This window comes from Chiloscyllium plagiosum, chromosome 6 (genome assembly GCF_004010195.1).
Source record: "Chiloscyllium plagiosum isolate BGI_BamShark_2017 chromosome 6, ASM401019v2, whole genome shotgun sequence".
In the NCBI taxonomy this organism is placed as follows: Eukaryota; Metazoa; Chordata; class Chondrichthyes; order Orectolobiformes; family Hemiscylliidae; genus Chiloscyllium; species Chiloscyllium plagiosum.
Genome location: NC_057715.1, coordinates 84,782,952 through 84,796,116, shown reverse-complemented (window position 1 = coordinate 84,796,116; position 13,165 = coordinate 84,782,952). Strand labels below are relative to the sequence as shown.

The following is a 13,165-nucleotide window of genomic DNA, read 5'->3' as shown; positions in this document are numbered from 1 at the left end:
CTACTGCAGCCTTTCTCTTGGACAGACTTAAAACAACAATTTACTTATCTGATTCTGTGCTGTAAACTTCGCCCAACAGTTCCTCCAAGATTAGTTGTGAATTTCACTGTTTGTTAATTTTCCCAGATGCACCCCGATGTCCAGCGATACATGATTCAAACAGCAAAGGCAGTAACTGTGCAGATTCTCTCTCTGTCTCTCTCTCTCCTGCACTGTCCTCACCATGTGCTTCCTTTGTCTGCTCTTCTCCCTTTTCAACTGCTGTTGTTTTGATTTTTTTTTTCCCAAAGTTCCAAAACAATGCAACAGCATATAAAACAGTAATTGTTGCTCCTGGAATTCGAGGAAATCACCTCCAACAGCTAAAATACCTAAAAAAAAGGAGCAGCTCTTTCAGCCAGAAATTTTTCCCGTCCTCCAACTTGGATTACCCAGAATCCTCCCTCTATTTGGTGACAGGAACCTTGAAATGTTCGTGGATGGGATGGTGAGAGGAGGGCACAGTTATATCCTGCTGACTGGCAAAAGAGGCCTCACCACTGACTGAGCCAGCATAGCCCAAGATAGCAAACTAAGTCAGTGCAGTGTCCAGGCATGCTGTATTGCAAAACAGTGCACAAAAAAAGTCAATGATCTTTTGTGCTCTGTAAGAGTAAGTGCACCTTTCTGACCCATGCCCGGCACCATCTAGAAGGGTGAGGGCAGGAGATTCTTGGGAAGACCATCACCTGCAAGTTCCCCTCCAAGCCGTGCAACATCCTGACTTGGAAGTACATCGCTGTTGCTTCACTGTTGCTGCGTCAAAACCCTGGAACACCCTCTCTAATGGCATTGTAATGTACCTGCAGAAAACGGACTGCAGCAGTTCAAAAAGGCATCTGCTCATCACCTTTGCAAAGGCACCTTTGCAAATGCTGTCCCAGCCAGTGACACCTGCATCTTGGGAATGGATGACTGCCTACCTCTTCTTTAAAAGCCAGTGTCTGTTTAAGTGTAGGAATATGGTGGCCGGAATATGCACAATGTCAGAATGTCTCTGATAAAAGGATGAAAAGAAAATGCTGAACATGCTGGAGAATGTGCATAAAGGTTTCCTGAGAATGCTTGGAGGTCTTGGTGGAGGAGGTGGAATAGAGGAGAAAGGGCATGTGCCTGCAGGGCAGGAGGATCCCCAGGAACATGTTCTGAAGACAGCATGTGGAAATAGCTGTGGTAATCATCTCAGGAATGCTTGTTCTTTAAACATGGTTGCAGTGCAGAAAGAAATGTAGTGATCAAATAGCAACTGCAATACCTCCATTGGTTCCTGACTGAACAACACCTCCATTGTCAATTTTTTATCCTTGTTTTTAAGTCTCTGCATGAACCCACTTCTTTCTATCTCTACATGACCCTCCAACTGCACAAAGATATTACCATATTCTGAATCTGGCCTCTTGTACACAACCCAATTTTAATCACTTCACTGTTGGTTGCCATCCCTACAGCTTTTTGTGCCAACAGCTCTGGAATTCTCTGCCTACTCTTCACTGTCTCTCGTACCTCCTTTAAAAGGCTTGTTATGGACCAGGCCAGCCCCCTCAAAACATTTCAAGAAGGATAGCCTAGACCCGAAATTTGCTAGTTGTTTTAAGCAGTGAATATTCCAGTAGAGAACCAGCTGGTCAAACACTTTGTTTTAAACAAATCAAAATTTATTTATAAGATTACTGAATGAAACACAAAGAACTGAAAACAGAATATCGAATAACTTATCCTTTCTGAAAACCCAACAGACTATCCCGACTTAATGATGCTGTTCCAAAATACTTACAATAATCCCCATAAACACCCCTTGGTACAAAAGGTAAAATCAAACACAAATTCCTACAGGAATGAAGTCAGAGAGAGAGGACCAGCCTGAGCTTGCTTCACTATTACCGCTAAAACCAAACCAAACGAGAGAATAGCTGAGCAGGGTGAACTGGCCACTCCCCTTTCATTATACATGTGTTTTTTTAACTTGAAAGCTTTCTGCCTGAGGCAGTATCTGTTACTTATTATCAAATTGGCCCTAAAACCCATCAAAATTCAAACCTTTTGGAACTTGTGTTGTTTACAACCCCTCTGAAAAAAATCAAGGACAGCATAACCTTGTTAAAAGAGCAGCTTTGTCACAGACTCCTTAAACCCATATCTTTGACAAGGCATTTGCTCAGCTTCAGACTGCAAATATACAAACCTGTCATCTAACTGGATCATTCAGCCACCCCAAACCTGCTCCACTTTTGATTTGGTTTGATTTGATGTATTATAGTCACATGTACCTCGGTACAGTGAAAAGTTTTGGTTTGCAGACCATATCATACAACAATCATAGGGTGACTGAACAGAGTGAGGGATATAAAGTTATGGCTGCAGAGAAAGTGCACAAAAATCAAGACCCACATTAGATTTGAAATTTGAGAGGCTGATTCAGAAGTCTAATAATGCGGGAGAAGAAGCTATTCCTGAATGTGTTGTTTTGTGTGTTTAAGCTTTTGCACCTTCTACCTGACAGAAGAGGTTGGAAGAGATTATAACCAGTGTGGGAGGGGTCTTTGGTGGCATTGGTTGCCTTTCTGTGGCAACAAGGAGTGTAGATGGAGTCAATAGATGGAAGGTTGGTTTGTGTGATGGACTGGGCTGTGTTCACAACTTTGTGTGGTCTTCTAACAGTCCTGGGCAGAGCAGTTGCTGTACCAAGCCATGATGCAACCAGACAGCATGCTTTCTATGGTGTGCCTGTAAAGGTTGGTGAGGGTCCTTATGCTGAGTTTCCTTAGCCTCCTGAGGAAGGAGAGGTATCAAGGTGGGTGGTCCAGGACAGATTGTCTGTGATCATCACTCCATGAACTTGACGTTCTTGACCACCTCAACTTCAGCTCCAATGACATACACAGGGGCATGCCCTCCTCCTTGCTTCCCGAAGTCGATAATCAGCTCTTTTGTTCTGCTGGCATTGAAGGAGAGATTGTTATCTTTGCACCATATAACCAAGCATTCTATCTTTTTCCTGTATTTGGTCTCGTCATTGTTTGATATCTGTCCGACAACGATGGTGTCATCAATGAACTTGTAGATGGAGTTTGGGCAAAATTTGGCCGCTCAGCCATGAGTATACAGTAGGGGGCAGAGTATGTATCCTTGCAGGGCACCAGTGTTGAGGATTGTCGTGGAGGAGGTGATGTTGTCTATCTTCACTGTTTGTGGTTTGTGGGTCAGAAAGCTGAGGATCCAGTTGCAGAGGGTGGAGCAGAGACCTAGTCTCAGAGTGTGGAGATTAGTCTGGGTGGGATTGTAGTGTTGAAGCAGGAGCTGTAGCCATTAAGTGGAAGCTTGCCATAGGTATCCTTATTATCAAGATGTTCCAGGATGAGTGTAAGGTTGGGGAAATGGTGTCTGCCGTGGATCTGATGCACCGATAGCAAATTGCAAGGGATCGAGGCAGGCTGGGAGGTGAGAGTTAATGTGAGCAATGACTAACCTCCTGAAGCACTGCATAATTATTTACCGGGCAGTAGTCCTTGAGACAAGTTGCATATGCTTTCTTTAGCATCAGGATGACGGTGGTTTTCTTGAAGCAGCTGGGGACTTCAGATTGTAACAAGGCTACTCATTACAATCATTGCTGATCTGTTTGTGTTTCAAATTCCACATTTCCATCTACCCCAATAACTGGTGAACCCCACGAATATATTGATCTCTTTCTTAAAAATGTTCAATGACCCGCCCCCACTACCTTCCGAGAACTCCAAAGTCACATAATTCTCTAAGAGAAACAAATTTTCCCTATTTCTGTCCTGAAAGGGCAGCCCCTCATTATAAAGCAGTCCTTCCTAGTTCTAGGTGCACCCACATTCTTTCTACATCCACTTTGTCAAGCCCAATCACAATCCTATACAGTTCAATCACGTATCACTTTGCTAAACTCTAGTAGCCGACTTCTCCACCTCCTGATGCCACCAGGGCTTGCTGCATTCTTCCAGCCTCCTGCTTGTCTACTTTGGATTCCAGCAGCTTCAGTTTTATTGTCTCAAACTCCAGTGGGAATGGGCTCAGCCTATCCAATCCTATAAGGCAACCTGCTGGTTCCAGGTAGTAATCAGGTAAACCTCTTTGGAACTGCCTCCAATGCACTCCCTTCCTTCCCAAGGCGGCACATGTTATTCAAGATATTGTCTTATCAACGTCCTATATAACTGAAAAACATCTCCTTACGTTACTTGTGTCAAAGATAATTGGTTACATAAACTACACTTTGTCCTCACAAGAAAGTGTATTTTTTCCACCAAAAAGCCATTCATATGCGCATACTTACAAAAGAACAAATCAGGAACAGGAGGCCTTTTATTCCTTCTAGCCTGATCCACCATTTAATGTGATCTTCACTTTCCTCTCTATCCCACAACGCAAACACATGAATTGAGAGCAGGAGTGGCTTACTCACTTTAACAAAAGAATTCAAATGCCATATGTTAAGATAAATTACACAATTTAGAATCTGATAGGAACAGTTCACAGGGAAAACCAATTTACAAATGTGGCAAGATTATAGTGTGGCAGTTCTGCCCAAATTTAACACAAAAACTTGGTATGAGATTTGCATTCAGTTTCCCACCCTGGTCAGTCACCAGCAACTGGCATGAGGACAGCCTTCAAATCAGCTTAGAGCAGAGGACACCAAACAATAGAGGCTAGAGAGAGGTCACAATGGGCCAAAGGGAGTCAAATGGTTTGCTCGAGGAGCTGGAGAGAGCACTCCTGTTCCCCCGGACCCATGAAAAATGTTGTAAAAATCATTAATTCACAGCTCCCTTTTACTGTCTAGTTTTCCTAACCCTGTGAAACTTTTTCAACTTATTAATTGGGATTGGGCATTGTTAGCTGGGCCAGCATTTATTGCACATCCCTATTTGCCACTGAGAATGTGGTAGTGAACTGTCTTCTTGAATTGCAGCAGCCCATGTTGTGCAGGCTGACCCACAATGCTATTAGAAAGTTGCAACAAGCAACTAAAGGCAGTTGGGCCGAGGAAATTACCTTGAAGAACTCTTGCAATGATGTCCAGGAGCTAAGATGATTGAAGTTCTTCTTCTTTGCCAAGAATAACTCCATCTGGTAGAGAGATATCCCCCCTATTCCCATTGACTCCAGTTTCGCTGGGTCTATGATGATACGCGATCAAATGTCATCTCAATATCAAGGGCAGTCATTATTATCTCACCTCTGGAGTTGAGTGTTTTTGTCCATTTTTGGATTAAGGTGATAATGCGGCCAGGAGCTATGTGGCTTTGTTGGAACCCAAACTGAGAATCAATGGGTGGGTTGATAGCACTGCTTGATAGCACTGTCAATGACATTATCCATCACTTTGCTAATGCTGCAACTAGTTAGGTTGGATATGGCTTGACCTACTAATCCAGAGACCTAGGCAATGTTCTGGCAACTTGGATTCAAATCCAGCCATGTCGATGGTAGAACTTACATTCAATAAAAATCTGGAATTAAGAGTCTAATGATGACCATGAAACTGTTGTTGATCATCAGGAAAAACCCATCAGTTCATTATTATCCTTCAGAGACGGCAACTGCCACCCTTTACCTGGTGTGGCCTACATGTGACTCCAGACTCAGAGCAATGTGGATGACCCGTAACTGCCCTCTGAGCAATTAAGGATGGGGAATAAGACTAGCCTAACCAGTGATGCTCACATGTGTCTCTTTTCCACAATAGTGGGTAGATGCCTGCATTGCAGCTGTACTGGTATCAATTGGCTAGATGCACAGCTGGTTCTGCCACTCGGTTCTTCAGGACTATCACCAAGATGTTGTTATGGCCCCTAATCTCTTCAGTGCCCATTGCCTTTAGCTGTTTCTCAATATCATATGGAGTGAAGTGAATTGGCTGAACCTGAGCATTCTGAATGCTGGGAACCTCAGAAAGAAGTCAAGATAGATCATCAACTTGGTTATCCTGGCTGAAGAAGAATTCAAAAGCTTCAGCTTTGTATTTGACACTGATATCCTGACCTCCTGCATCTTTGAAGATGGGAATATTTATGCAGCGCCCACCTCCTGTTCGTTGTTTAATCGTCCACCACCATTCACAACTGGATATGATAGGATTGAAGATCTGATTCATTGGTTGTTTCCCAGCTCTGACTATTACAGGCTGTTCTACAATTATAGCAAGCAGGTAGTCTAGTGTAACTCAGTTAGCAATGATAACATCAAAATCAAACTCCCTGTCTAATGGTTTGAGATTGATTTAGATATGCTCATGACATATCTCATCTCTCCAAGACAGAACATTCACACCATTCGCTTCCTCCAAACACATAAATGTCAGAAGCACATTGAGGTCATGTTTCAGGTTCTTTAGAGTTAATTCACTCTGATCTCCTCCCATCCATCATGAACAATGAGTCAGGCCTGTGACATTATCTGATATGAATAATGTTATACTGCTTTGAGCACAACTTTGAGGGAAAGTAAAATATTCATGAACATCAGAAGAAACAGGATGAATGATGAGGAATATATTAGAGACAATAGCTGAAGAAAGAACTGGGAGATTATGTAAAAATCAGTGATTTGTGAGACTGTCTACCTTTGAAATCCAACTAAAATACTACAAATGCTTAACAGTTTAAAGGAAGAAAGATCGATCATCTTGGCATCAAATTAGAAATACAGTGGGATGGAATATATCACCATCTTGGCATAGTGTTAGTTTTGTTGGGTTTTTAGGAGATTCTCACTGTAAGGCCTATCCATTTTGTCATCATATCTTACCAAACATGCTTCATAACCAGCTCCACCACCCCCCATTCCCCCTCGCCCCCTCCACCGCCCCATAGCATCTCTCTTGAAGAATTCTAGCCCAGAATGTTGTAAGCATCCAAGTAGCCTCAGAGTAAGTCAGCAACCAGGCTGGAGATGCAGTGTGGTCCAGAGTGCAAACAGTCCTTGTTGCTGCATTACAATTCTAGTTGCTGGTGCAGACTGAAGTGCATTACACAAATGCAGAAGTGCCCTGTACATAGATCAGATATGTGCCAAGAAGGTTCTTACAGCTTATCAAATCCATGGATGTGGAGTTTGTGTATCCAGTTCCGGGGGAGCATGCTGAGAGATATTGGTGCCTGGTAGCCATGGAGGTCCTTTGCAGCAAGTGGTAAGCTGAAGTTGCCGAGTACTTACTCCACATTTTAGAATACTCACTGTCTACACTGATCACTCCCTTTGATAAGATAGAAAGTTGCATAGTAATTTTTTTATTCATTTATAGGACATAGGCATCACAGGCTGGCCCAATATTTATTACCCTTCCCTAGTTGCCCTTGAGAAGATGGTGAGCTGCCTTCCTGAACCACTACAGTCCATGTGCTGTAGGTAGACTTATACAATACCGTAAGGGAAGGAATTCCAGGACTTTGATCCTGCAACACTGAAGAAATGGCAATATATTTCCAAGTCAGGATGGTGAGTAGCTTGGAGGGGAACTTGCAGGTGGCGCTGTTCCTGTGTGTCTGCTGCCCTTGTCCTTCTGGATGGAAGTAGTCATGGGTTTGGAAGGAAGTCTTTAAAGATCTTTGGTGAATTTCTGCAATGTATCTTGTCGATATTACACACTGCTGCCACTGAACATCAGTGGTGGAGGGAATGGATGCTTGTGGATATGGTGCCAATCAAGCCAGCTGCTTTATCCTCATGGTCTCAAACTTCTTGAGTGTTGTTGGAGCTGCACTCACCTGGAATATGGTGAGTACTCCACCATGCTCCTGACTTGTGCCTTGTAGATGATGGGCAGGCTTTGGGGAGTCAGGAGGTGAGTTACTTGCTGCAGGATTCAGAGCCTCTGACCGGCTCTTGTAGCCGCACTATGTATAGGATGAGTCCTGTACAGTTTCAGCTCAATGGTAACCCCAAGGATGTGGAGACTGGGATTCAGTGATGGTGATGCCATTGAATGTCAAGGGGTGGAGGTTAAATTCTCTTTTAGTGGAGATGGCCATTTCTGGCATTTGTGTGGCATAGATGTTACTTGCCAGGTTTCAGCCCATGATGGGAGATTGTCCAGGTCTTATTGCATTTGGACATGGACTGCTTCAATATCTGAAGAATCATGAATTGTTCTGAACATTATACAATCATCAGCGAACATCCCCACTTCTCTCCTCATAATGGAGGGAAGCTCATTGATGAAGCATCTGGAGATGGTTCTACCTGAACCACTACCTTGAGGACCTCTTGCAGAGATATCCAGTAGCGAAGATGACTGACCTCTACAACCAGAAGCTTTGTGCCAGGTATGACTCCAAGCAGAGAGATTTTCCCCATTCCAATTGACTCCAGTTTTGTTAGAGGGTCTTTGTTGCCATGTCTGATCAAATGTAGCCTCACTGTCTAGAGCAGTCACTCTCACCTCCCCTCTGGAATTCAGCTCTTTTCTCCATGTTTGAACTAAAGCTGTAATGCGATCAGGAGCTGAGTAGCCCTGGTGTAGCATAAACTGAGGATCATTGAGCAGGTTATTGTTGAGCATGTGCTTGATAGCACTGTTGTTGACACTTTACACCACTGTACTGATGATCAAGAGTAGACTGATGGAGTGATAATTGGCTGTGACAAATATAAGGAGAAAGTGAGGTCTGCAGATGCTGGAGATCAGAGCTGAAAATGTGTTGCTGGAAAAGCGCAGCAGGTCAGGCAGCATCCAGGGAACAGGAGAATCGACGTTTCGGGCATAAGCCCTTCTTCAGTTAACAAATATAAACAGAATTGTTCGTAGGTCTGCTCCTGAGCATGGCCAAACTGGCCATAAACAGGTCCAGGCAGCAGGCTGTAGAGAGGGACGTTATGGCCGATTGCCTGCTCCTTTTCCGCGGCTACGTCCAAGCCCGGGTGTCCCTTGAGCTGTTCAGGGAGAGGTGGGCACAGCAGGGAGTGGAATGCTTTATTTCCCCCTCCAACTCTATTTTGATTTAACCCCTGCCCTCCCCTTCACTTTTTCTGATCACACAGCATTGCCCTTTGATGTGAAGGGCACTGCTTGTCATTGGCCACCTTGTGTTTCCTTTCTTCCTGGTGGTGGAAATTGAATAAAGATTTGTACAGCTGTCGTCTTTCACTGTGTCTCACACCTGCAAACATACAACATGGGCGCTGTGGAAAAATAAGCACTACCACAGCTAGGCAGTAGTGTGGGGTAAAGTTTTAAGTTTTGGATGCTGCCTGACCTGCTGCGCTTTTCCAGCAATACATTTTCAGCTCTGATCTCCAGCATCTGCAGTTCTCACTTTCTCCTAGTAAAGTTTTAAGGAAAAAGAAAAAAAAATGTAAACAGAATTGTTGGGGAAACTCAGCAGATTTGGCAGCATTTGTAGAGAAAAAGCAGAGGGGTCAGTGTGCTCAAAATGTTAAGTCTGTTTCTATATCCAGGTCAGAATAGTTCAGTTAATTGCTGTCACCATTGTCAGATTCAATATCTATCCCGGTTTTGGTATGTTGTGAAGGAGGTATCATTTTTAAGAGGGAGTCCCATTAGTCACCTAGTTTATATCACGTTAAGCTCCCACCTCCCTAATCTCAAATACCAAATAGGATGAAAGGTACAATGTTGTGAGAATATAACAATCTCCATTTCCCCTTCACGTCACACACCATCCTAACTTGGACACATATCTCCATTACTTCAGTATCAGTTGCACAGAGTGCTAGAATTCTATCCACTGTTTAAAGAGGGCTAGTAAAGGTAATTATTACTGAGAAGGCATTTGGTATGCTTTCCTTTATTGGTCAGAGTATTGAGTATAGGAATTGGGAGGTCAAGTTGTGGCTGTATAGGACATTCGTTAGGCCACTTTTGGAATATTGCATGCAATTTTGGTCTCCTTCCTATCGGAAGGATGTTGTGAAACTTGAAAGGGTTCATAAAAGATTTACAAGGATGTTGCCAGGGTTGGAGAATTTGAGCAATAGGGAGAGGTTGATTGGGTTGGGGCTGTTATCCCTGGAGTGTTGGAGGTTGAGGGGTGACGTTATAGAGGTTTATACAATCATGAGGGGCATGGATAGGGTAAATAGACAAAGTCTTTTCCCTGGGGTGGGGGAGTCCAGAACTAGAGGGCATAGGTTTAGGGTGAGAGGAGAAAGATGTAAAAGAGACCTAAGGGACAACCTTTTCACACAGAGGGTGGTACGTGTATGGAATGAGATGCCAGAGGAAGTGGTGGAGGCTAGTACAATTGCAACATTTAAAAGGCATCTGGATGGGTATATGAATAGGAAGGGTTTGGAGGGATGTGGGCGGGTGCTGGCAGGTGGGACTAGATTGGGTTGGGATATCTGGTCGGCATGGATGGGTTGGACTGACAGGTCTGTTTCCATGCTGTACATCTCTATGACTCTATGAGAACAAATTTTGAGAGGAGTTCAAAAAAGAAAATATGTATGTTAATGACTCAATATCAGTAATGGAATAATGGATTGTAACCTTCAGGTTTCCTCTGTTTTTCTAGGTGATCCACCACTTACTGGATCTGGAACAATCAGAATAATTGTTGATGATCTCAACGATAACACTCCTCTTTTTGACCAACGTCAATGCAGTGTCACAGTCAGTGAAGCTGCCCCCATTGGCTTCAAGGTTTTAACTGTCCATGCGGTCGATCCAGATGCTGGAGGGAATGGGCAAGTCAGGTATGATGGCAAAACAACCTGGAAGATAATAAATTTGTTAAGATCTGTGCTTTCACAAGGACTTGCTTCATCTTTCCATCTATTTGTTTGCTTGCTAATATTAACTTCAATAATTGAAAAGAAGATGCTTATTTTCTGTTTAATGGAAAGTGGGGCAGGATTGTTTTAGCCATTCTCCCCGCTCTAATGGGGGGAGAGCACAGAGGCAGGAGGACATGAAGTTGCACACTGCTCAGCAGTGGCTAGTTTGGTTGCTCCATCCTGCCTCCTGGCCTTTTTTTCTTTGCTGAAGGCAGGATAGGAGTTAGTGGAGTCACCCACCAGTAATTAAAGTGTACTACACTTCCTGTGGTGAAGGTCAAATGAGGCCTCTTGTCAGAGGCAGTCTGGAAGTTGTAGTTGGCTGCCAGTTCCCCAGTTTGAGGCATGTTTCACAGCCTGCCTGGCCTCAGCTGTGGCCAGAGGAATCCCTTTGGAAGACCCCCTCCCCCTCAATCTATCATTACACACTTCAGGAACCGGTGGGACTTGAACCCTGTCTCACTAGAATTTAAACAAATGTCTTCAATGTTTCATGGCCTCCTAATGACTCACCAGGCTTGAGTAGCTACCCTCCATCCTTATTTGTAATGCAAGCCCACCATCTTCCCACTAATTGATTAATTCAGAAGGGAGATGATTAATTCCTCCCTGTATTTGGGGTTATGAAACATAAGAGAGAAAACTGTCCAGGGTTTCTCCTCAAGAACTAATGTTTATGTGTTCAAAGCAAGCATTATATCACCTTAAAACTGTTAAACCATAACATTAGTTTCATATTTAAATCATTGAAGTTTCCTGATCCCATCTACATCAGTCTAAAGTACAAGTAACATATAGGATTACTTATATGTCTTATTCACAAATCTAATGCAGAGGCTATTTTGAGATTTTCATGAATCTCATCAAGTTGTTTCACTTCAATAGTTCTGGGCTTCTTTGGAAAGATGGTTATTTAGAAAGCAACATGTCTAAATACTTCGTAGGTGAGAAGAAACTTATATTTCCTAGGTAAAATAATAACAGTCCACTATTAATTACATTATACACTTATTATAATGAATGTGGAGTAGAAAACAAGAGGGCATGGGTTTAAGGCGTGGGGAAATATTTACAAAGGACCTGAGGAGTAACTTTTTCACACAGAGGGTGGTGCATGTATGGAGCAAGCTGCCAGAGAAAGTGTTGGAGGTGGATACAATTACAACATTTAAGAGTCATCTGGTTCATATATGAGGAGGAAGGGTTTAAGAGTAATATGGGTTAAATGCTGGCAAGTGGGACTAGGTCAGATTCCACACCGTAGGAATCTATGACTCTACAATGAAGGTTCCCCCTTCTCAACCTCACCCCTCACCTGAGGTTTGTGCACCCTCAGTTCAAAACAATAGTAGTTCTTTCTCTCTCTCTCTCTCTTTCTCTCTCTCCATCTCTCTTTCTCTCTCTCTCTAATGAGAGAGCACGATCTTCTGGATCCATGGCGACTTTACCTTTACCTTTCATTATAGAGACATTCAAACTGTGTTGTCCATGCATACAAACTGTTTTAGCTGCACACTGATTTTACATAAATGTTTGAGATGACATGAAAGTGAAAATAATAGAAGTTAGTACTGACAGTATTTGGCAAAGGATACAAAGAAGCTTGCTGGAACAGAAAGCCTGGCTGAGACGAGGTGGTCTGAATGGTTTCTGTGCTGTATATTCTACTTAGTTCAATGCAGTCACTCAAAAACCCTTCACCAATCTTTGACTAAAGCTTAATAATGTACATTGCATTTGTAAGAATGCCTGAGATTTAGGAAACTGTTTTAATAAATGCATTTCTATCATTTTTCTCTTAACTGAACTGTCATAACTGCCCAGACCTCACCATTAATCTCTTTCAGTTGGTTGAATAGTTGAATTTTCATTGCTGTATTGTTCAAAACTGACAAATTTATATAATTTTAAAGATATTTCTTCACTCATTACTAATAATTGGACACACATACACACATCCTTCTTCAACAGCATACACACTTACACTTTGTCTATTTTTTTAGCTCAGTCAATTGATTCAATTTTGCATTTAACCTTCAACTTGCAAGCTACTTGCTGATTGTTGACTTCATTTAGTTCCTTCATGGAATGTGGCTATCACTGGCAAGGCTAGAACTTGTTGCCTGTCTTGCATTGTCCTTGAACTCTTGCAAAACCATTTCAGAACGCAGTTAACATTCAATCATTACATGCTGGAAACCAGATTCTGGATTAGTGGTGCTGGAAGAGCACAGCAATTCAGGCAGCATACTGAGGACAGGCAAAATCCAAGGACAGGCAAAATCGACGTTTCGGGCAAAAGCCCTTCATCAGGAATAAAGGCAAAGAGCCTGAAGCGTGGAGAGATAAGCTAGAGGAG

The 13,165-nt window shown here is 42.9% G+C and overlaps 1 protein-coding gene across 1 annotated transcript in view; it reads left to right on the top strand.

Moving 5' to 3' along the window:
- Positions 1-13,165, top strand: part of LOC122551061 (protocadherin Fat 4) — an 84,100-nt gene that overhangs the window by 58,058 nt on the left and 12,877 nt on the right. The window contains exon 6 of the mRNA XM_043692703.1: positions 10,545-10,761. Coding sequence (XP_043548638.1) covers positions 10,545-10,761 — 217 coding nt within the window. The remainder of the gene's footprint in view (positions 1-10,544; positions 10,762-13,165) is intronic.